The following is a 26146-nucleotide window of genomic DNA, read 5'->3' as shown; positions in this document are numbered from 1 at the left end:
GTTTAAGCCCCAAATGCTGGTTCCTTTCCTTCTTATATTTGGGGAGGGAATGTAACTATTGATTTTGAGAGCGTTAAGATTCAGTTTCACTTAATTTGAATTAGGAATCCTGAGCTCTGGTCTTTTCAGAACTTACATAAGGCAGATGAGGAAAAAATCTCTAAGTGCTAGTCTGGTAATGATGATTTTAAAGCATCAACTATGAGGCAGACTCTCTGCTGGGTGCTTTAAAGAAATGTTCTTATCCCTATAAAAACTCTGCTAGGTAAATCTTCCTAGCCCTGTTTTACAAATGAAGAACTTGAGGTGCAGAATAACTCTATAACTTGTCATATAGCAGCCAATGTGAAATTTTTTAAATGTTAATGAGATCAGATTGACCACTTGCACTTAGAGAAAACTCCCATCTCCATAAGCCTCTGGCCTCTGCTTTGCTCTCCAATTTCATCTCCCACCTCCCTCTTGCTCACCATGCTCCAACCACATTCAATTTCTTCCTTGACCATGTGAAGCTGTGCCCACCTCTGCGCCTTGGCATTGGAGGGATCTTTGCCCAGATCCTTTCAGCGCTTTTGTCCTGCCTCAAATATCATCTCAGATGACACTCTTTCTTGACCATAATGTTTAGTGTTGCCTCTTCCAAACCACCCCCGTGGTCTCTACCTTGCTCATTCATTGAACAAACACTTATTGAGTTCCTACTATATCCCAGGTACTGGTTTAGTGTCTTCGTAAATTTTTCTTAACTTAACACAATCAGAAATTATCCTAGTTATTTACTTGTTTATTCTTGTTCTTCACCCCATAGAATGATGGCTTCTTGAGGGTAGGGATCTTGACTGTCTTGGTCACTGCTGAGTCTGTGCTACCTAGGGCAGTGCCCGTTGCTTTGCACGGCACTTAGAAGGAGTTCAGTAAATACTTGTTGAAGGGATGGATGAATTTCCCGATGTTTATTACTAGCTGACTCTATTACATGTCCATGAAGTGCTTGGAATGAAATACTGTGATTTGAGCCAATGGTTACTCTAAGCTCATGTTCTTGCATGTAATTGGCTATACCTAACCAGTACATAAAGAAAGCAAATTGGGAATGAGAAAAGTGATTAATCAGCCTCGGAATGCATAGGTTATTGCCTTTTAAAGTGTCGATTCTAAGCAATACATGTGTCATTCCATTCTAAGGCTAGAGTGACCACAGGATTGAAATGAGACTTCAGTCATCTTATTTGACAGAGATAATAATTATCTTGTGGCCCAAGACAGAAGTCAAACTTCAAAGGAAAAGATGTGTTCCCAAGCATGAGATATAAAAAGCCTGCTTTGCGTATTTGTTAGTTTCCTGTAGCTGCCAAAACAAATTATCACAAACTTGGTGGCTTAAAACAACAGAAATGTATTCGTTCACAGTTCTGGAGGCCAGAAGTCAGAAATCAAGGTGTTGGCAAGGCTGTGCTACCTCCGGAGGTTCTGGAGGAGAATCCTTTCTGCCTCTTTGACCTTCTCCTGGGTACTGTCATCTCTTGGCTGGAGTCTGCATCACCCAATGTCTGCTTCCATCTTCAAATTGCCTTCTCCTCTGTGTGAGAGTCTAATCTCCCTCTGGCTCTCTCTTATAAGGACATTTATGATGGCATTTAGAGCCCACCTGGATAATCCCACATAATCTCCCCATATCAAGATTCTTAGGAACTTCCCTCGTGGTCCAGTGGTTAAGAATCCGCCTTCCGGGGCTTCCCTGGTGGCGCAGTGGTTGAGAATCTGCCTGCCAATGCAGGGGACACGGGTTCGAGCCCTGGTCTGGGAAGATCCCACATACCACGGAGCAACTGGGCCCGTGAGCCACAATTACTGAGCCTGCGCGTCTGGAGCCTGTGCTCCGCAACAAGAGAGGCCGTGATAGTGAGAAGCCCGCGCACCGCGATGAAGAGATGGCCCCCACTTGCCACAACTAGAGAAAGCCCTCGCACAGAAACGAAGACCCAACACAGCCATAAATAAATAAATAAATAATAAATAAATAAATAAAGACTTTCTATAAAAAAAAAAACAAAAAACAAAAAACAAAAATACTCCGTACCCTCATACTGTATTAAAAAAAAAAAAAAAGAATCCACCTTCCAATACAAGGGACGTGGGTTCGATCTCTGGTTGGGGAACTAAGATCCCACATGCTGCAGGGCAACTAAGCCCGCTTGCCGCAACTACTGAGCCCATGCGCTCTAGAGCCCATGCGCCACAACCAGCGAGAAGCCCGTGCGCCACAACAAAGAGCCTGTGCACCACAACAAAGATCCCGCGTGCCGCAACTAAGACCCTATGCAGCCAAACAAACAAACAAATAAATAAATATTAAAAGAAAAAAAAAAGAAAGATTCCTTAGGGCTTTCAAAGCCTCATTAAAACAAAACAAAACAAAAAATTCTTAATTTAGGGAGTTCCCTGGTGGTCCAGTGGTTAAGACTCTGCACTCCCAATGCAGGGGGCCCAGGTTCGATCCCTGGTCAGGGAACTAGATCCCACGTGCCGCAACTAAGAACCTGGATGCCGCAACTAAAGGATCCTGCATGCTGCAACTAAAAAGCCTGCATGTTACAACGAAGATCCCATGTGCTGCAACTAAGACCCGGCACAGCTAAATAAATAAATATTAAAAAAAAAAAGATTCTTAATTTAGTCACATCTGCAAAGACCTTTTTTCCAAATAAGGTAACATCTACACGTTCCAGGAATTAGGATGTGGACACACCTTTGGCAGCCATCATCAGCCTACCACAGGGAACTCTGGATAAAGTAAAAAAAAATTCCAAAAGTAATGGATTTATGTTAGACAGGGTAGTTTCTTTTCCTTTCTCTTTTTTATTTTGGTAAAATACACATAACATAAAATTTACCATCTTAACCATCTTTAAGTGTACAGTTCAGTGGTGTTAAATACAATCACATTGTGTACAACCATCACCACCATCCATCCTCATAACTGTTTTCATGTTGTAAAACCGAAAACTCTATACTCATTAAACAATAAGTCCCCATTCTCCTCCTCCCAGCCCCTGGCAACCACCATTATACTGTCTGTCTTTACGATTTTGGCTACTTTTAAGTATCTCATATAAATAGAATTATATGGTATTTGTCTTTTGATGGCTAGACAGGGCAGTTTTAAGTGAAAAAAAAATTGCCTACTTAAGCAATTTACAGGAGAAGACTTTGTGAAAAAGGACCCTTGGATGGAAGAAGTAATCAATAGCTAAACCAGATGCAAGCCCTTCTGTGAAACAGAATATGGTTTAATAGGGACAAAACAGACCCACGATTTCACAGACGCGATTGCTTCTGGAGAAGCCCAGTCATGTCTACAGAGCTGGCTAGAACTGACCCTGAATGGAGTAGGCTCCTGGCTTTAGAACATCCAATTTAGGTTGCCTGGGGGAAATAATGAGATAAAAGGCAGTGACATTAAATTGTCCCCTAGATCTGTTACATTATTAAATACCAACTGTGAAACATTGGGGATATTGGAAATCTGGAAATATTTAATGGATATTTGTGTCATACTTAATGGATGTCAGTTTCTTTTATTTCTTTTGATATTTTATGGCCTGTTTCCTTGCAAAAGGTAGGTGGGTGGGAAGATTGTTGTCAGCCTAATTGGTTAAGTACTCAAGAAAATAATGAAGTTTCTGGGTGAGAGCTCTAGTCAATAAAGGTGTGGGATTCTTAAAAAGGAAATTGGGTATTTCATCCTGTTAGCTCTTCTGTCTGGCACAAGGTTCTGATTTTATACTTACTGTCCCATAAACCTAATGCCAATCCCTGTAGTAAAAACGATCTATGTTAAATTTAAGCTTCCTCATTGTAAAAATTCCCCTTAGTCCTGGTTCTTTTACCAGCTAACAGCAGGTTTTCAGCCCTTAATTGCTCCAGGGCTGGCATCTAGCTGCAGGTATCTGAAAACCTTTAGTTTGTAAGAGTAATTTCTAATTCAATATTAATTGTGCTCGGAAGCATTTTATGAGCCCCGCTTCCACCACAGTGAGGTACCCTATCTTGCTGCTTAAGCCCACTCTCCAGCCCTGAGAGTGACTTTCGCTGGAAGTCTGTAAGATTCCTTCTTGCCCTGCCCCAACCCACCAAACTGGACCTCTGAGGAGGGCTGGCTTCATGGGTGTACGAGCTGTGCAGTTGCTCTAGATCTCTCGCCCAGAATGGTCTCATACTTAGTTTAATGCACTTTGGTTGTCATTTTGAAATTTTTAATAATTTTATCTTTGAATTGAGTTTTGTAAGCAAAATCCAAAGGGACTCCAATGGGACAACAGGGCACGTGTGTGAGCAGAGAGATGCACGATCTGTGTCTGCCATTCTTTGCCATCTCATTCTCATGAGTGTTCCTGACGCTCCATCATGAGCATAGAATTCTAGGGGACCCACGATATGTGGGAGTAAGTGTGACTTAGCGGCTTGGGGTGGGGAGGATGCTGACAGCCCTTGAGAGACCGTGGTCTCCCTTTGAACTAGAACTTGCTCCAGGTGCAGAATGAAGGTGATGGCATTCAAAGAGACATGACCACGGAACCTCAGCACATCCCTTCTTACTCATGTTACTTTCCTGTATTAGCTAAACTGAAATGATGTGGGGCTCATAAAATGCTTCCGGGCACAGTCAGTATTGAATTAGAAACTAATCTCACAAGCTAAAGGTTTTCAGATACCTGCAGCTAGATCATTTCAGCTAGACTGAAAATGATGACACAGAAAGAAAGGAAAAGATAGGGCAACCCAGAGTTCCTTTTCCTTTCAGTCTTTCCTTAATCATTGGGAAGCTAAAAGTAGAGAGCATTGCTAGAATATATGCATATTAGGAAATGAAATAAGAAGCTGAGTTAGTTTTGTGTATGAAACTGATTTAGTATTCTGGTAAGAATAAAATACATATGCATGTTCAAGCTGCAAAATACAAATTGTGTAGTTTCAATGATTCTGCATATGAGTTAAGTGCTCTTAACGCTTGCATTTAAAAGTGGCATTGGGCAACATAAAGATGAATGGTAAAATTCATGCTAATAACTTAAAATTTTAATTTTTCTTTACTTAGAATGACATTAAATAGCAAACAAAAAGTATTATGACAAGTTAAGAGAGAGACCATGGAAGAAAAGAAAGAGCTTTATATTTTCGTACTTTTAATGGCTCTTTTCCCCTACTTTTTGAACACTGTGCCCCACAAATTATATAGCAGGCCCTGCTTCTGAGTGTCAACCCCCCAGGCAGAGCAGACTCAGCTTTCTTACCACACTTCCAGCCATGTGATGTGGACTAACCGGCTGCACTCTGGGGGCCCATCTCTCCATTCCCAGCCTGCTTCCATTTTATACCATATAAACACATATATACACACATGCACACGCATACATGCCAATGGACAAGAGTGGATTTAAGGATACGATCCCTAATAATGTCTAACCTGACTCATGTTCTGTTTCAGGGAACTCGAAAACTTCAGTCTCCTCAGCTACCGCAGGGGCCTCAGACCCTTCGTGAAGTTCAGACTCCTCCCCTTCGATCTCCTTGTCAGCCTCAGCTTCAGTTTCTTCTGCTTCTAGAAAAACTGAGAAGAAATAAATTATTTAGTTTAAGTCAGCAAATATTTAATTGGGAATGGCCCCTGGAGCATGAGGCTTAATGAGAAAGATAGATACAGTCTCTACATATTGTATCTATTAAAATGCAGTAGTAAAGGAGGATAGTAATATGCTCAGAGTGCTATGGAAGCACTGGCCTAAGGATTCATTCAAAACAGGGAAATGCATATAGCATTCCCAAATATTATAACAGTAAAAGACAGGAAACAGCCCAAATGTCCATTTAAAAGGGAATGGCTATACCTGCACTGTCTGATATGTAGTCACGAGCCACATGTGGCTATTGAGCACTTGAAATGTGGCTAGTCCAAACTGAGATGTGCTGTAAGTATAAAATACACAATGGACTTCAGAGACTTTGTATGAAAAATTCAATGTAAAAATATATCAATAATTTTTACATTGATTACATGTTAAAATAATAATTTGGATATACTGTATTAAATAAAATATATAGTTGGCTCTCTGAATCTTCAGGTTCTGTGTCTGTGGATTTGACCAACCACGAATTGAAAATATTTGAAAAAAATTTTTAGAAAGTTCCAAAAATCAAAACTTGAAATTGCTGCATGCTGGCAACCATTTACATAGCATTTACATTTTATTAGTTATTATAAGTTATCTAGAGATGATTTAAAGTATACGGGATGATGAGTTTAGGTTATATGCACATACTATGCCATTTTATATATGGGACTTGAGCATTCATGGACTTTGGTATCCGTGGAGGTCCTGGGACCAATTCCTCATGGATACCGAGGGATGATTGTAATTAATTTCACTTGTTTCTTTTTCTTTTAATGTGACTACTAGAAAATTTTAAATTATGTATGTGGCTTGCCTTTTATTTTTACTGGGCAGCACTAGGCTAGACTATATATTTTCTTACAGCTAGTTACAAATAATAGAGTATGTTGATCAGTATGTTAAAATTTAAAAAACATAACTCCAAGTTTTACATAGTTGCTGATGACAGTTATAAGAAATAAATGCATAGAAGTCTTTGAGGAAGAAGATGGGGTAAATGGTGGTGTTAGAAAACCCATCTCAATTCCCTTTAATATATTTTTTAAATTGACTGAAACAAGGTATTTTCTATGTAAAGATATGAAAAACTAAATGAGCTTGTTTTCTGGACTCTTGTGGGAATTATTCCCTCCGCTGCCCCCTGCCCAGTGAGTACCTTCCAAGAATCACATTCTAGTGGTATGAGATACCTCTGGCACCTGGATTTTTAATCTAAATTGGGGTGATTAAACACAAAGAAAAAAGCATCCTGAAGTGTCCTTATATCTTGAAGTCTGACCAGGATTGCCAAGCATGTGGCTTACAAGTATGTGAGTTGGAATGTGGTGAACCTTTTGTGTTATATGAAGGATTTATGGTGATACACACAAGGAGGAAGCATCATTTGCTGAATTCTACTAGGGTTAGAGATGAAGTTATATATACTCTACTCCAGAAACTCAGAATGTCTTTTAGCTGAGTATCTCTTACAGTAAAAAAAAAACTTATCATATACCTCCAACACGCATATATTTGGTTATCTGTAAGTTGTGTTCTTATCCACATTAGGTACATTATAAAGTGTATATATAAAATGAATTTATATAATGATGATGAAAAATGTAAAAAGCTTGAAAACTTTTTTCTAGAACCCTACTGGATATTCTGTGTTCCATGTGAGTCAGGAATGAACTGAAAAGTGTTCTAAGATCCTTGTACTATCTGTGATTTTTGATTAAGTATATGTTGTATTAATTATCTATTGCTTCATGTATATGTTGTATTAGTTATCTATTGGTTCATAATAAATTACCCCCAAAATTAGTGGTTAAAATAACAATAATCACATATTGCCCTCGCAATTACTGGGGTCAGGAATTTGGGAGTGGCTTAGTTGGTGGTTCTGGCTCTGGATTTCTCATGAAGTCACAGTGAATATGTCAATTAGAGCTGCAGAGGTCAATCTGAAGGCTTGACAGGGGCTGGCAGAGCCCCTTCCAAGGTGAACACTCAAAGCCAGAACCAAGGTCCTCCAGGAGCGGAGAGAAGCACGGCCAGAAGTCCTGACCCACAGAATTGTGTGCAGAATAAAGATAGTGGTTGTTTTACAGTTTGGGGGTGGCTGGCTGCACAGCAATGGAACACTGAAACAGACTTTCTTCACTCTTTTGAGCTACGGACGGCTTTGGCAGTCTGGTGAAACTTATGGATCCCTTCTTAGAATAATGCTTTCAATCTCATAAAATAAAATAAGAAGCCAATTATACTGAATACAGTTATAAAGATATCAAAAAATTTTTTGTGGTATAGGAAATGCGTGCATCTTTGCTAATGCATTAAATAACAAGAACTAGCAACTGGTTGAATACCATAATTTTGGAATAGTGACACGCATAAACAAGACATCTGAAACTGGAATGGGATATGAAAATATCTTTGTTTCTATTGGTGACAAAGTCAAGGTGCTGCTAATACTATTGTGGTTTGTAGCCTATATTAATTATTAGGTGAGTAAAATACTAAATTTCAGTTAAGGGTTAGTAAAAAATAAAGTTAAAATTATTTCCCCATTCAAATTCACAGACCTCTGAATTTTATCCCCAGGTTTAAAACTCCAGTCTTAAAAGAAATTTTTAGAGTAAGTTCTTCTATAATGGAGATGGAAGTTTAAGTATAAAGACAATGGGTATAGTAAGAGTTTAGCTGTTTTCTCAACTCCTACAGGATCCTTTTAATAGAAGTAATTCCAACAGTCATGTCACCTGTGACTAGCGCAACCCTTTTAAGACATGCTGCACATGCTGTCCTACTGTGTACCCCTCTTACAGGGTGGATGAGTAGGTATCTGTGTCAGGATTCCTTTTCCTATGAATCCAGTACTGCTGTGACCATATAATTTACTATCCAAATTGGAACACTATGAGAATGAGAGGGGGGTCAAACAAATACTTCAGGAACCTGGGCATGAACCTGGACTCTCATGGGCAAATTGGGAAATATGGTCACCCCGTCTATGATTCACTGGAAATACTGCAGCTGTTGGCAGTCACAATACAAAATCAAATGGCATATTATTAATCATATAATCTTATGTTTGCCTTTTGCTTTCGCATTCATAGCTTCCAATAGCTTTTGATTTTCTTCTTCTATTCTCAATGTCTCTTCTTTGGCTTTTCTGAAATGAAAAGGTCCAAAATTTAGTTATCTTCGGAAATTCAGATATCTCACAATATTATAGAATTTAAGGCTTATAATGGTAAAACTAAAGAGTAGGTCATTTATAATATTCATTATACTTTTTACTTTATAATGTAAATGTTTAATTTACTCATACTGAGGCTAGTTAGTTTTCAGAAATTTTGGGTTTTTTTTTTTGGTATGAAAAGTTGAAATATTGTATTTTTAAAACTTTGGCTATTAATTAGGAAACCTGGAAAAATTAAAAAAGGATTGTCTAACTCCAAGCTGGGATAATTTGTATCATTTTCCCTCTGATTAAATGAGAAGTGTTCACAACATAGAGTTAAATGAAAAAAGGTATAATATAAAACTATGTATAATACAAATTTACTTTTGTATTTAAAATGTATATAAATGATGATTAAAAGACAAGAATAAAATGAATCAATCAAACTGTTAATAGTAATTATCTCTGGATGGTGGCATTCTGAGAGTTTTAAATTTTATTTCACATTTTTTGCACTTTAAAAAATTTTCCATATGAATAAGTAGAAAATTTGTAAATTTACCTTTGTAACCAGAAAAATTATTTTCTGATTTATTTTCTTTTTGATATAGTAATGATGAAATTTAAAGAGACTTGGGATAAGGAAACAAATATCTGGAGGGAATCTGTTTTTCATTAGGGTTCAAGGACTAAACCTGCCTTAATGATGAAGACAGGTATAAGGAAAGTTAGTAAAATGATGGAGAAAGACAATATTTATTAAAAATTAAAACATGCATACCTTTGACCTAGAAATTCTGTATCTAGGAATTTAGCCCTCAAGTACTGGCATACTATTGCACAAAGAAGCATGTATAAGAATGTTGATTGCATCTTTAAAAATAATATCAAAAAAACCGTATCAAGTATTCACCAACAGGGGACCAGTTAAGTGGAGTAGAGCCCATTCACCTCAGCAGCCCACTCTGGGGCAGTCTTCTTCAGACTGTTCTATAGGTTGGTCATTCTCTCATATTCAGTGCTTTTTTGTGTGTTCTTTTTCCCCTTTCTTTGAAAATCTTTAATATATTCTCTTCAAAGATATTACTACACCTCTCCTCCCAACAAGCGTGTTTCTTGTTAATAGGGGGTGTTCTCTCACTGTATTCTAGATACAGTCTGTGATCCAGACTGAAGTCTTGGTGTAATTCGAGTTCTCTTTGTTCATGCCACAGACTTCTGAGACTACTGAACATTGTTTCTGCATGCCTTCCCTACTTTGTTGTGTGTGAACTGGCAATCCTTCTACTTACTTAGTCAGGTAGGGCTCTTTTGTGAGACTTTCCTCATCCAAAACCTGGGTACTGTATGCTGCTGCTAAGAATCTAAGACCTGACAAGAAGGAGGAAGAATTTTGCTGCCAGTTTCTAGCTACTTCTACATACTACTTGGATAGACAGTCAAAGACAAATGGTGATAACAGAAATTATTCTGCATTTGACTCACACATTTGGAAACTGATGTTGGAAAATCTAGAATCAGCATGTCTGTAGATATATGGCCAAAGATGTAATTCTAAATCTTGTTAATCTTATCTCTTTTCCAACCAAGTTGCAAGGCCTTTAAATGCATCTCTGACCATTTTTTTTAAAAAACTGTTTTAAATTTCATTTTCTGCAGTATATGAGAAAAAAGCAACATAGAGAAATGGAGAAAAGTCTGCTTCAACCTGGGCAAGTCTGTGTCATTAAGAAGTTTATAAAGACATAAAAATTTAGAATCAAAAGAAGTAAAAATTGATTATAGAGATAGCTCGGAAAATTCCACACAGTAAGAGGGAGGTGAAAGTTAAGAGTTGGGAGACAGTGGAGATGTCTTTTTCTTTTAAAAAAAACCTACAGATTAAATGTATTTTAAATTATCTACTTAAAATGTAGCAAACCTTCAGCCTAGAAATCACATGAACTTCGTTTTACTGTTATGTCGATAGCTTCATATGTTCTTAAATATTTGACTATTTCTCATACACTGGAAAAAAATTAGGTAATCACTTAAATCCTAGCAAATTGTAGCTCCATTTGTAACAGAACTTTTAAAAGCTAAAAGTAAATGTAATAAGTTTGTAATTATTGTCTTAATACTTTTAGTCAATTTTACAAACAATGTTATTAACTAAATTATACTTTATGTATTGTTGTGTTAAGTTCATAAAGGAATGGCCAATTTAGGTGAACAATGAACATCAAATAACAAAATCCTCTGACACACAGTTATCAGTTACCCCCCACCCCCTAACAAATACCCACCTCCCAGCTCCATAATTCCTAGAGTTTAAAGAGCTCTCCTAAATCCCAGCACAAATTGCTAATATCTGAAGGGGAAAAGGAAATAACATTTGAGAAAGCTCCTATAGGTGCCATCATTAATAGTGGGAGGTTTAATGGGTTAATATAAAGGAATTTAGTTTTTGAATGTCTCAGTCTTTAACGCTTGGAGAAGTAGGAATCTCAGTGGACAAATTAAAAATTTTAGTGTCTAAAGAGCTTGTTTCAGCACGGAAGAACAATTAGCACATTAAGTCACTCTTTCTTTTTATACTTTATTTTCCAGTCTGAAGAACTTGATAGTTAAAGTTTAGTCTTGACCCCAGCCATGAACAGATGGAAGTGTGTCCACATTTTGAAATGTTCTTCATTGCACCCAGATTAGAGAATAAGCTCTTGATGTTGAACCTGTCAATTATAAATAAGTAGTCTTGTTCTTTCCTTATGTAGAACTTAGGCTTTGGATTTTAGTCGTACCACACAAGTGTATTTTCACTTTTTATTATATTATTTCTTTCATTTGTGGATTCTAGTTAGCAAAATTATAATATTTAAGTCACAGATAAACATGGTAGAAAAAAATATCTTCCCTGTGCTCATTTTTTTACAGTGTCTTTGGAAAGTAGATACTTGGTTTAGAATGTCTGATTTGGGGCTGTGAAAACAGCCACAACTCTGTACTTTAGAGATTATGAAAGTATTTGTGAAATTACTGTTTTTCTTAGAATTAGAACTGGATCTAGTTAGTAGGCCACCGTTTTGACGCTAAAGACATTTCATAAATATAAATTGTAAGTACATATTTAACAGCTATAAGAGGTTAATTAACCCAGTTTATTGTGCCAGGCAGATTTTACCTTGCTGCTTCTTCCTCTTTTCTTTTCTTTAGTAGTTCATCCAATAACCTTTCTAAAATCTTAGAGTCAATTTCTTGTTTATTTTCTAAATACAGTCTATTAAATAAATATTTTCCTGAAATACAGATAAAGAGAACAATGTTAATTTTGAAGCTCTATAAAATATAGTGAGATATATTTTTGGAAATTAACAATGAAAAGATTATTTCGGTCTATATCCAAATATATTTTCCTTTAAGCATTTATTTAAATAGAGCCCAGATTCTTTAAGAGACCATCTTAAATCCTTTTTAAAAGGTGTATATGGGCATGTCACAAATAACTAAAACATAAAAAGAGGTAGTATAATATATTCTCCCCATGGAAATTCTCTTTTCAAATATATTTCCTTAAGAGGCAAAATGACAGAATATTCTTGGCCCCCTCATCAAAGATTAGTTGACCGTATGTGTGTGAGTTTCCTTCTGGGCTCTCTGTTCTGTTCCATTGGACTATGTGTCTGTTTCTCTGGTGGTACCATACTGTTTTGATTACTATAGCTTTATACAAAGTGACAGAATAATTAAAATTTAGTTCTGCTATCTTTATGTACTTAGTATTTCCCATTTAATGTGAAGAAGGACTAATATATAGTTTTGCCCTCAGCCTCATATATTTTTCATTTAGAAGTTACAATGCTGACTGGGATGGGGTGTTAGATTCTCAGCTCCAAAGAATAATTGTAAGGGCCTGCTGGAACATCAGGTGATCCCACACCATCTGTGGCCACCTACTCAGCGGATGGATGCCTCTTTTTGTGTACCTCTAGGTCATGAAGGGACCACTGGTGTGGTATTTGTACATAGGGAAGGTGGAGTGTTTTTCATTTTATATTTTAACTAAAAATATTATCAGCAATAAAATCTTCACTTTAAATTGACATGATAAATATTTACCAACCATTGTTTTCTGTGTCTGATAAACAGATGACTAAATCGGGTAGAATTCCTTTGTCGACTAAGACCATCCACAGTTCTTTCATAATAGGGTAGTTGTCCAGTATCCATCCTCCATATTTTGGGGCACCATAAAACCTATTCTTGTTTTCTTCAGCTACCTGTGAAAAACAGCAAACTGAAATTACCATCATATCTACCCAAGTAAAGGATGCTACCTTGATATATTACTTTTGTGGACCTTAATCAAGTATCCTTTGAGTTTTTCTGACTTTCAGAAGGAAATAAAAAGAGCCACTTAATTTTAAAAGAGAAACTTAATTTTAAAGCAATAAAGCTATAAGTTTTAAAAGTTAAGAACAGGAAGCAAAAGCCTTTCTTAAATAAATATAACAATACATGCTTACTATATGTTATTCAGTATTACAGAATCCAAATCCTGATTCAGAAGGTCTAGGGTAAGGCCCAAGAGTCTGTATTTCTAACATGCTCTCAGATGACAATGGTCCTTGGTCCACTCTTTGAGTAGCAAGGTCCTAGCCCAGTTTGCCTTTTTTAGTGACAATGCTCTTCACTTCCCTTTTGCTTTTCAGCCTTCAATGTGAAAGGCTTCTACCTGTCACCCAATAATAATAACTTCAACACAAGTATGGAGATTAGATGTGGATCTATGAATATACCAATTCTGAAGGTTTTAAACAAGTTTGTGGGCCATCAGGAAATCACAGAATATTAGAAGTCAAAGGGGAAGAAATCTCAAGAAGACTGATGTAATCCTCTGGCCTATGCAGAATTTAAGATTACCTGCTTTTTGAATTTCCATCTGAATGAAGAGTATTTTGAAAAAAAGAATTTTAACACTTTGAAATGTTTCACATAAGAGAATTGGGGGGAAAAAAGCTATAATGAAGAAGTATAAGTGAAATAAGTTAGAGAAAGACAAATACTACATGATCTCACTTATTTGTGGAATCTAGAAAAACCAAATTCATAGAAACAGAGAACAGATTGGTGATTGCCAGAGACAGGGCTGGAGGTGGGGAAATGGGTGAAGGTGGTCAAAAGGTACAAACATCCAGTTATAAGATAGATAAATCCTAGGCATGTAATGTACAGCGTGGTGACTATAGTTAATAATATTGTAGTGTATATCTGAAAGTTGCTAAGAGAGTAGATCTTAAAAGTTTTCACCACACACACACACACACACACACACACACACACACACACAAATGTAACTATGTGAGGTGACCATGTTAACTAAACTTATTGTAGTAATCATTTTGCAATATATACATATATCAAATCATTATGTTGCACATTTTAAACTAATACAATCTTATATGTCAATTATATATCAATAAAACTGGAAAAATTATAAATGGTTAATAAAAAATTTTACTAAGTTTCAAAGATATGAAAATTAAAACAACATCAACATATAATTTATAGTTTCCCTATCTCATTCAATTTTTTTGAAAAAAATTTAATGGCTTCATAGTATTTAGTCAAATGAATAAACCCTAATTTGTTTAATCATCCTCTTAATGTTAAACATTTATATAACTTATAATTTTATTATAACATTGTGATGATACGATGGACATCTGCATATATAAATCTTTGTCTAAGTATATATTTCTTTAGGTTAGATTCCTATAAAAAGTGTTTTTAGGTCAAAAAGAATAAAGGAATGAACATTTTAAAGGCTTTTTATATACATTGTCATGTTGCTTCCATAATGTCTATAACAATTTTCACTCCTATGTGACTATATCATTACAGCCTCACTAGTATGGATTGTTATAAGTTTTAAAAAATCTTTGCCAATTTGACAGGTAAGAAATTGCCTCTCTTTTTTTCATATTTTTATTGACACTTGAACATTAAAATTTTTCAGTTAACCATTTGTATTTCTTCTTTGATGAAATAATCTGTTTACGTCTTTGTTTTTTACATTGGTATTATATTTTCCTTGATTTGTAAGAAACCTTTATGAGGAATTAATGTGTCATATTTATTATAAATACTTTCCCCAGTTTGATGTTTGCTTTAAAATTTTGATTTTCATGGTGTATTTTTTAAGGAAAGGGAATCATTGTTAAGTAGCATCTTCATTGAGATTTTGCTCTAAGAGTTCTTCCACGGCATTTGCGCCTAGAGTACTTGACCATTCTAAGATCATTTCAATATCACTACATTTTCTTCTAGGTAAAAACATGCCATTTTTACATTTAACAATTAATATGGAATTAATTTTGATATAAGCTGAGAATCTAAATTGTTTTTTTCCTACCAGTTAATTTTATCAACACTATTAAATAATTCTTCCTTTCCTTTTGGGTTGTGATGTAAACCTTAGTATACACTCAGTTTTTATCTATACTGAGGTCTGTTTCTGTGCCTGCTCTGTGGTTCTGTTAGTTCTTGTATGATTATCAGGCTTATAAACCACTGTAACATCACATTTTACTAGTTTGTAGAGTAAGTCTCTCTCTGTTATACTTTGCCAGACTGTTCTTACCAAGTCTCAACTATTGGTTCTCCCAAATAAATTTTAGAGACATTTGTCAGTTTCCAAAATACATTGACATTTTTATTATAATTGCATCAAATCTATAAACTAATTTGAGAAAGATACCTTAATAAGATTTTGTCTTTACATATAAGAAATTAGTAATGACCTACTTTTTAAAAATAGGTTTCCTACTCAGAGATCATGGAAACTGATGACAGGTAGAACAGTGTCCTGCATTGGTCTCTGTTCTCTTGAAAAAGACAATCTGATATGAGCTTTGATGTTAAAATCTCATGTGATTTAAACTCCCCCACAATCCCAGACTCACAGCTTACCATCTATTGACACTACTCATATTCCTACATCAGAAGTGTTTTAGTAGTACTCCCTGTAGATTTGTATCCTCCAGAATAAACTCTGGAAAGAATGGAGCAAATTATCAGTGAAGGGCAAGGATGGGATGTTCACAGTGCTAAAGACATCCCTGACTTGGATGTCTCCTCCTTTGGGATGCTCTGTCTCACCTCCCAGGACGAGATAATAGCCTTGACCTTCGTGACATTCCTATACCTTGTACATATCTAGTTACCACTTAGCACATGATAGTTAATTATTGGATTCTATGTCAGCCTTCCCTACCTGACTGATAGCTCCTTAACGGAAAGAGCTATGTTTAATTCATCTTTGTGTCCCCAGGCTCTAGCACAGTAGGTACTCAGAATGTTTCTGAAGAAATAAATTGATGACAGAACAACCTGAAGAGATAGAGAAGTTGAAAGATCTCTTTGGGAAGCTCAGAGGGGAATAACAACTTGCCTTGGGTATAGCCTGGGGCTCAAGGATTTCACCCAGTGTGTTACAGAGTGGTTCTATACTCTCAGAGAACATTTTTTTTTCTTCTCATGATTTTAAATTACATCATTTTCAAATTACAGAGAAATACATAAGTTCATTGAACGACCAAAACTGATTTGTTCTCTTTAACTTTTGCTCTGAATGCTTACCCAAGCGCTCTGTACAAAACAGATCCATATGGTCTTTACAAGCCTTCTGATTTGATATGGATAGGACATAGTACCTGAGGCTTTATTTTCCCCTTAGACTGGAAAATCTGTGGTGTGTCCATCCATATCCCCCATGAACATGTTCAAGGTGGTTGGATGAAATTACTTAGCTAGGGAGCAAAATTTGTCTTGGTTTACAAATAACCGGCTCATAGATGAAAAAGTAACTTTGGTACTTGCTTCATATAAACTATCTTTTAACCAACTGGACTGAATTAAAGACAATAAAAGTTAATGAAGAATAAACGTCAAAGCTATGAAATTATATTGCACATTTGTTGATAATTATTGAAAATTTATAAGCAACTGTTCACTGGGGTACATTACACATAACAATGTTGACTGTAAAATGCACATGAATTTGAAGGCTACAGATTTCAACACTGTCATACAGGATTCTAAAATAATTGTACATATACTAGGTTAACATTTTCTCGGTTACTGTGAAATCAATGATAAAAATAAAGGGCCTGGATTTCTTACCTCTTGGAGAACTTCGTCTAAGATTTCAGCAATTTTTTCATGTGGCTGTTCAAAGTTCATGTCCTTTGCCATTTTTACCGTCTCCTTTATTATGGAAATAACTTCTGGATGATCTGCAGTTACCTCTTCTATCACATATTCTATTACATCTAAAGTAAAATAAATCAATAAATTAATGCCATTAATAATTTTAGTAAACAATGCTATTTGCAATAGAACATGATTGTAAATACCTAACCCAAGGAACTACTCTTCGTGTTCCTGCAGCACATGCCAGAAAAAGGGAGAAATAGACTAGATAGGAAATAAGTCAGGAATCACAAAATAACAGAGCAGTGGCTTAAAGCCAGTGCATCAGAATGAAAGTGAATGAGGCATGAAAAAAGTCATGTCAGGCAGGAGTCAAAACTCAGGAAGCCAGGGAGAAGATGTAGGAACCAAAGGCTTCCAGGGGTCAAGCTAAAACTTGGGCATCTAGGGAATGAGTCAGAAAACAAAATAAATACTTCCAATTATAAGCATGAAACTAAATGGGACAATAAGAGGACAGGAGGTAGGCAAGTTGGAAGGGATGGAAGAAATGGTGGCATAGGCTGGTTTTTGAAGCGTTAGACTTGATTCTTGTCTCATTGTGTGCTGAATGTTTCCTTACACAGCTGAGCTGGCTCACAGGCTGCAACATGATGTAAACAATCATCCACTCCTCTAATGGGACATGAGATTGGCAGCTCCACCTGACTCCTCTACCTCTGCCTTTCCAATAGTGCCTCCTGAGCTGCCCCAAGGCTCTATCCATCAGGGTCTCCTGCCAGAGCCCAAATGATCCTTGCCCAGAAAAACCCCAAAGGACCTTTGAAGAGCAGCTGCCTGCTGCCCTCCCTGTCGTGAAGTAAGAAGTCTGTCCTCAGGGATAGAGAGAGCCAGCAGTTTCTGGAGAGCCAGAGTGGAAGAGGCAAGAACCCAAGATCTTCTGATAGCCAGGGAAAGAGGACATGGGGAGGCAGAAATAGCCAGGCAAAGATACTAAATGTGCCAGAAGATGCTAGTGGTCTACCCAATATCTGGTCTCCTTTTCCTTAGTAACAGAACCCTGATTTTGTTAGGGTCAGCAATGTGCATAGCTAAAAACACTACATCTCCTAACTTCCCTTATAGTTTGGATGGCTGGTAGATAAGATGCAAGAAAATTTTGGGGAGGGGAGGCAGTGAGTCTTCTTGTTTTCTATTTAAAGAGGAATAACTCAGCTGGATGGAAGGCCAATTTTTTGTCCCTTGCCTTTTCCCTTTTCCTGCACACTGATATGATGGCTGGCATGCTAGCAGCCATCTTGTGAATTATTACAGTAGCCACATGCCAGGAATAGCAGAAAAGATAGATCTCCTATCTTCTCAATATTCTTGTTCACAAAAACAATATATCACATGTTCTTTTTTCTGTGTTCCTGCATGTCTAACTGTTCATATTATAGTAGCCTTTAAGATAGAGTAAGTGGATATTAATAATACTTTTTTTAAAAAAACCACACACACGTTACTCCTTCAAAATTCTAAAGGAACTATTTGTGATTTTTAGATCCACAGTCTAAGAAAACCAAATTACACAAATATTAATTTACCTTTTTTTGAATCCAACATTAGATCTTGACTAGAGTCTTGTTGACTTCTTTGAAGTGTAGGCGTTTCACTTGTTTCTTTTTCATCTGTGAATAAAACTCTGTTAACATGTAAAGAACAGTATTTAAAGTGTAGGTGAATCCCAAAAAAGATTGTGGTACGGGCCCAGGGACCCAGGACTCATGTTCCCAATTTCTTAAAAAATTAAAATAACAACCATAATAATCAAATAGGTAAACATATCTATCAGCAGTAGAAAATAAAGATAATGACTTAACTTATGACAAAACCAAGAGTAATTTCAGTTTCATATAATGCCAGTGGATGTAAATTGAAAAAAAATCAAATTTTCCCTTCCTGAGGTAACTAACAGACTCTTGGCTCCAGGAGGTAAAGGCTGTGCTTATCTTAGACATAGGGGGGAGAAAGGGTGCCTTTTACCAGGGTACACTGGCAGCATTGGCATCCCTCCAGCAGTGGGTAGAGGCACTGATGACTGCTTCTACCTTGGACAGCTTCCCCCAAAGAGGGAACAGATAATACAAGGGAGGGGCTCTCTTTGTGTATGTATTGGTGCTGGGAACTCTGCAGCAGCAGAGATGGGGTTCCCAGATGCCACTTGGTCAAAATTTTAATTTCTGGGTCTTTTGTTAAGTGTGTGTGTGCGCATGCATGCTGGGGGAGGAGGAGTGTCATATATAAGTTTCTGACAGTGCCCAGTTCAATTCCTACTCAGCTTGAAATAAACACAAGGCAAAGACAAGTCTATCTGAATCAGGAGGAGAAACCAAATAGAAAAGATCAGCCCTACATTATATAACACAATAAATTATATATGCAATTAAAAATTAAATACAAAAAGGTCAGACCAATAAAAAAAGAATATAAGTATATATATTAAATCTTCGGTTGAGAGGAAGACTTTTTAAGCCTGAAAGCAAATGGAAGAAATCAACAAAGGGAAAGTAATGATTTGACTATGAAAATGTGAAAAATTCCTCTACTTCAAAAATAGCAAGCTGATTTAAAAGACAAACCACCCAATTTGGAAAAAAAATATGAAAAATAAGTGAGTAATATAGAAAATTTATATAGGAACCATATAACTGATACAATTTAGAAAAATGGGCAAAAGACAAAAATAGTCACCTCAGAAAAGAAGAAATATAAATGGCTAACACAGTATTAAAATACTAAACTTCAGAAATAGTCAAATAAAAATTAAAATAATATTTAAAAAGAGAAAATACCGAGGAAACTATAATATGTAGTTTGTATATTCCTGATGGGAACATAATATGGAACAACTTTATGCAAAGCAATTTGACTCTGTCTGTAGCTTCATACTCATCAAACTAGTGACTCCACTTATGTCAACATGCAGACAAAACTTCATGTAGAAAATTCATTGGAAAAAAATTCACTGGAGCATTATTTGTATTAGTAGCAAAAAAATAATTTAAGTTTTCGATGTAATGAACTAGTTAAAACTATTACCTATAAATAGGGAAATTGTGCAGTAATTTTAAATGAGGGTTAAAATATTTTCTAATGAAATTATATAATTAAATGTAACATGAATAAAAAATAAAAATAGTTTACATTGTATGCTCTTGATTATATAAATGGAAAAGTTTTATAAGGGTAAATAGCACTAAATGATAACATTTCATAGCTACAACTTTGGGTTTATGATGCTCTGATTCCAACCCATTAAAGGAAGCAGAGAGCTTTTAAGAAAATTTATTATAGTATGATAATGATTGTGTCACGTCTGGAAACACACAAAAAAATTTGGGGGGCGTTCTAACTGTATTAGACTTGTTGGGTTCTATTTTCTTCTTCATTCTGGTAAATCTATTTCTGTTCTACAGCTGCTCAGTTTAAATCTGTAAGAGAGAAGCTAACTCTTTTTCTCCTGAAGTTTCCAATTTGAGGGAGGGGGGTGGGTAATTTTAAGCTTCAATATAAACATGATAAAATATGGAATAAATGGGAATAAGATCCACAAGCATGGCATTAGCAGCTCATTTTGTTACCGTCTTTATCATCTGACTTCATTTTGGCTTCTTTGTTGTCCTCTAAAGAGCTTTCTCTTTGGGATTCAAGAGTGAACACTGCAGTGAAAGAATAATATGCTTTATCAGCTAATCTGTTTATATTAGGAAAGATCTGGCTAATAATATTAGCAACATTTTCTTTATCATCTTCATCAAATGACAGATGCAACTCTTCTGAGCTTTTATATGCATCAGTTGGGAACTCATTTTCCTTCCTTTTAAATTCTCTTTGAGGGTCTTTTGAAGTTGACTGGGTTGAAAGATAGTAATTGGCTGTGTTAGCAAAAGGTAGCTGGGGGTAGGTAGACAGCCTTGGGCGTGTGAGTTATGACTCAGTCAGTGTGGCTTTGGTGAATCATTTGATCTCCTTGTCTAAACTTCTACTGGGCAAAAGGAGGATAATTAAACTGAAAACATCGCTGCAACATTAACTGAGATAATGGGTGTAAAGAATGAACTTAGAAAAGGCTTGGCACACAGGAAGCCTGCTCCATATTAGCTGCCATCCTCTGTATTATTATATAATTTTCTGTGTTAAAAAACCTCAATATTCTCCACTGACAAAATTTCTTAAAAATATATTGGAGTAAAATATATATATATATATATATATATATATTGGAGTGTGTGATGAATTGGGAGATTGGGATTGACATATATACACTAATATGTATAAAATGGATAACTAATAAGAACGTGCTGTATAAAAAAATAAATAAAATAAAATTCAGAAATTCAAAATATATATATATATTGGAGTAAAACCCCTAGCAAAAATATTCCAATTTTTTAAATGTTAAAACGGGTTAACCTTACTGTCAGATTTGGAATAATTAGTGAATTTGAAAAGAGACTTAGGTTTGTAGCATATGAGAGATATCATCTATTTCTATATTCCAGTGAGAAAAGGCAATTTGTGGAAAGATGTAAAATCTGTGATTTCATGCCACAATTTGATGTGAAAGGAATCACTACAGACTCTGAGAAACATTATAGAACACTGTTCATCTTCCAGAAGCCCTGCTTCCTCTCTCCATCCAGGTTTCAGTTAAATGTTCCCTCTTCAGAGATGTCTTCCCTGGTTATCTTAACACTCCAGCGCCCCTACCCCAATCACCACCTGCCCAATTACTGTGTTATATATTCTTTCTATTTGTTTACTTTTTCCCCCTCTACCCCCCATTAAAATGTAACCACCTCAAGGACAGGAGCTTCAAGTGTCTTGTTCACCTCTGTTGCTCAGTGTCTAGAATCATGTCTAACACAAGAAGGTACTCAAGTGCTTTTGAATGAATTAAAGAATTCATTTTTGAATGAATTAACAAATGCATTTTATACAGGCTCAAACAGATTGAATAACAAGCCATCTTAGTAGTCTGGGTCAATACTTCTCCGGCTTTAGTTTGTGAGTTGTCCAAGAGTATTTGTTTATAATTTTGGTCTTAATTTTGAAGATAATATGATAAACACATAAATTCATTCTTTTTAACATCTTTATTGGAGTATAATTACTTTACAATGTTGTGTTAGTTGCTGCTGTATAACAAAGTGAATCAGCTATATGTATACATATATCCCCATATCTCCTCCCTCTTGCATCTCCCTCTCACACTCCCTATCCGACCCCTCTAGGTGGACACAAAGCACTGAGCTGATCTCCCTGTGTTATGCGGCTGCTTCCCACTAGCTATCTATTTTACATTTGGTAGTGTATATGTGTCCATGCCACTCTCTCACTTAGTCCCAGCTTACCCTTCCCCCTCCCCGTGTCCTCAAGTCCATTCTCTACGTCTGCGTCTTTATTCCTGTCCTGCCTCTAGGTTCATCAGAACCTTTTTTTTTTTTTTTTTTTTAGATTCCATATATATGTGTTAACATACGGTATTTGTTTTTCTCTTTCTGACTTACTTCACTCTGTATGACAGACTATAGGTCTATCCACCTCAATTTCATTTCTTTTTATGGCTGAGTAATACTCCATTGTATATATGTGCCACATCTTCTTTATCCATTCATCTGTCAATGGACACTTAGGGTGCTTCCATGTCCTGGCTATTGTAAATAGTGCTGCAATGAACATTGTGGAACATGACTCTTTGAATTATGGTTTTCTCATGGTATATGCCCAGTAGTGGGATTGCTGGGTCATATGGTAGTTCTATTTTTAGTTTTTTAAGGAACCTCCATACTATTCTCCATAGTGGCTGTATCAATTTACATTCCTGCCAACAGTGCAAGAGGGTTCCCTTGCTCCACACCCTCTCCAGCATTTATCGTTTGTAGATTTTTTGATGATGGCCATTCTGACTGGTGTGGTGATACCTCACTGTGGTTTTGATTTGCATTTCTCTAATCATTAGTGATGTTGAGCATCCTTTCATGTGTTTGTTGGCAATCTGTATATCTTCTTTGGAGAAATGTCTATTTAGGTCTTCTGCCCATTTTTGGATTGGGTTGTTTGTTTTGTTGATATTGAGCTGCATGAGCTATTTGTATATTTTGGAGATTAATCCTTTGTCAGTTGCTTCGTTTGCAAATATTTTCTCCCATTGTGAGGGTTGTCTTTTCATCTTGTTTATGGTGTCCTTTGTTGTGCAAAAGCTTTTAAGTTTCATTAGGTCCCATTTGTTTATTTTTGTTTTTATTTCCATTTCTCTAGGAGGTGGGTCAAAAAGGATCTTGCTGTGATTTATGTCATAGAGTGTTCTGCCTATGTTTTCCTCTAAGAGTTTGATAGTGTCTGGCCTTACATTTAGGTCTTTAATCCATTTTGAGTTTATTTTTGTGTACGGTGTTAGGAAGTGTTCTATTTTCATTCTTTTACATGTAACTATCCAGTTTTCCCAGCACCACTTATTGAAGAGTCTGTCTTTTCTCCACTGTATATTCTTGCCCCCTTTATCAAAAATAAGGTGACCGTATGTGCGTGGGTTTATCTCTGGGCTTCTATCCTGTTCCATTGATCTATATTTCTGTTTTTGTGCCAGTACCATACTGTCTTGATTACTGTAGCTTTGTAGTATAGTCTGAAGTCAGGGAGTCTGATTCCTCCAGTTCTGTTTTTCTTTCTCAAGATTGCTTTGGCTCTTTGGGGTCTTTTGTGTTTCCATACAAATTGTGAAATTTTTTGTTCTACTTCTGTGAAAAATGCCATTGGTAGTTTGATAGGGATTGCATTGAATCTGTAGATGGCTTTGGGTAGTATAGTCATTTTCAAAATGTTGATTCTTCCAATCCACGAACATGGTATATCTCTCCATCTGTTTGTATCATCTTTAATTTCCTTCATCAGTGTCTTATAGTTTTCTGCATACATATATCTTTTGCCTCTTTGGTAGGTTTATTCCTAGGTATTTTATTCTTTTTGTTGCAGTGGTAAATGGGAGTGTTTCCTTAATTTCTCTTTCAGATTTTTCGTCATTAGTATATAGGAATGCAAGAGATTCTTGTGCATTAATTTTGTATCCTGCTACTTTACCAGATTCATTGATTAGCTCTAGTATTTTTCTGGTAGCACCTTTAGGATTCTCTGTGTATAGTATCATGTCATCTGCAAACAGTGACAGGTTTACTTCTTCTTTTCTGATTTGGATTCCTTTTATTTTTTTAATTCTCTGATTGCTGTGGCTAAAACTTCCAGAACTATGTTGAATAACAGTGGTGAGAGTGGGCACCCTTGTCTTGCTCCTGATCTTAGAGGAAATGCTTTCAGTTTTTCACCACTGAGAATGATGTTGGCTGTGGGTTCATCATATATGGCCTTTATTATGGTGAGGTAGGTTCCCTCTATGCCCACTTTCTGGAGGGTTTTTAAAATAAATGGGTGTTGAATTTTGTTGAAAGCTTTTTCTGCAACTATTGAGATGATCATATGGTTTTTATCCTTCAATTTGTTAATATGGTGTATCACATTGATTGATTTGCATATAATCAAGAATCCTTGCATTCCTGGGATAAACCCCACTTAATCGAGGTGTATGATCATTTTAATGTGCTGTTGTATTCTGTTTGCTAGTATTTTGTTGAGGATTTTTGCATCTATGTTCATCAGTGATATTGGCCTGTAGTTTCTTCTTTTGTGACATCTTTGTCTGGTTTCGGTATCAGGGCGATGGTGTCCTTGTAGAATGAGTTTAGGAGTGTTCCTCCCTCTGTTATATTTTGGAAGAATTTGAGAAGGATAGGTGTTAGCTCTTCTCTCAATGTTTGATGGAATTCGCCTGCGAAACCATCTGGTCCTGGGCTTTTGTTTGTTGGAAGATTTTTAATCACAGTCTCAATTTCAGTGCTTGTGATTGGTCTGTTCGTATTTTCTATTTCTTCCTGGTTCAGTCTCAGAAGGTTGTGCTTTTCTAAGAATCTGTCCATTTCTTCCAGGTTGTCCATTTTATTGGCATATAGTTGCTTGTAGTAATCTCTCATGATCCTTTGTATTTCTGCAGTGTCAGTTGTTACTACTCCTTTTTCATTTCTAATTCTGTTGATTTGAGTGTTCTCCCTTTTTTTCTTGATGAGTCTGGATAATGGTTTATCAATTTTGTTTATCTTCTCAAAGAACCATAGTTTTATTGATCTTTGCTATTGTTTCCTTCATTTCTTTTTCATTTATTTCAGATCTGATCTTTATGATTTCTTCCCTTCTGCTAACTTTGGGGGTTTTTTTTTGTTCTTCTTTCTCTAATTGCTTTAGGTATAAGGTTAGGTTGTTTATTTGAGATGTTTCTTGTTTCTTGAGGTAGGATAGTATTGCTATAAACTTCCCTCTTAGAACTGCTTTTGCTGCATCCCATAGGTTTTGGGTTGTTGTGTTTTCATTGTCATTTGTTTCTAGGTATTTTCTGATTTCCTCTTTGATTTCTTCAGTGATCTCTTGGTTATTTAGTAGTGTATTGTTTAACCTCCATGTGTTTGTATTTTTTACAGTTTTTTTCCTGTAATTGATATCTAGTGCTAACAGCCATAAAAGGAGAAATTGACAGTAACACAATAATAGTAGGGGACTTTAACACCCCACTTTCACCAAAGAACTGATCATCCAAAATGAAAATAAATAAGGACACACAAGCTTTAAATGACACATTAGACCAGATGGACTTAATTGATATTTATAGGACATTCCATCCAAAAACAACATAATACTCTTTCTTCTCAAGTGCTCATGGAACATTCTCCAGGATAGATCATATCTTGGGTCACAAATCAAGCCTTGGTAAATTTAAGAAAATTGAAATCGTATCATAAATTCATTCTTTATCATCTAGATGATCATTTGGATGGTATGTTATTTGAACGCTGGTCTTTTTGATGTTGTTTTTTATAATCTCTCAGGCACCTGGTTGGCCCCTCTTACTTGTTTATAGGCTAATAAGAAACAAGAGAGGCAGATTTATTAGGCAAAAAATGTGTTTTTTGCTAGCAAAAGCTCAACACTGCCATGTAAGAAGTAATTTCCTTGATATTTAAATAGTTTCAAG

At 36.0% G+C, this 26146-nt stretch overlaps 1 protein-coding gene and 1 non-coding gene across 2 annotated transcripts in view; one reads left to right on the top strand and one right to left on the bottom strand.

Moving 5' to 3' along the window:
* AK9 (adenylate kinase 9) overlaps positions 1–26146 on the bottom strand; it is a 123221-nt gene that overhangs the window by 52452 nt on the left and 44623 nt on the right. Inside the window, exons 14-20 of the mRNA XM_057527853.1 lie at positions 20652–20729; positions 18615–18698; positions 16999–17147; positions 12938–13094; positions 11999–12113; positions 8750–8826; positions 5468–5611 (exon numbers count right to left, since the gene is read on the bottom strand). Coding sequence (XP_057383836.1) covers positions 5468–5611; positions 8750–8826; positions 11999–12113; positions 12938–13094; positions 16999–17147; positions 18615–18698; positions 20652–20729 — 804 coding nt within the window. The remainder of the gene's footprint in view (positions 1–5467; positions 5612–8749; positions 8827–11998; positions 12114–12937; positions 13095–16998; positions 17148–18614; positions 18699–20651; positions 20730–26146) is intronic.
* TRNAG-CCC (transfer RNA glycine (anticodon CCC)) lies at positions 2440–2512 on the top strand. The gene has a single exon. It is a non-coding gene; the product is annotated as a tRNA-Gly (tRNA).

This window comes from Balaenoptera acutorostrata, chromosome 14 (assembly GCF_949987535.1).
Source record: "Balaenoptera acutorostrata chromosome 14, mBalAcu1.1, whole genome shotgun sequence".
Taxonomy (NCBI): Eukaryota; Metazoa; Chordata; class Mammalia; order Artiodactyla; family Balaenopteridae; genus Balaenoptera; species Balaenoptera acutorostrata.
Note: the sequence above shows the minus strand (reverse complement) of the source record. Positions and strands in the feature narration are given on the sequence as shown.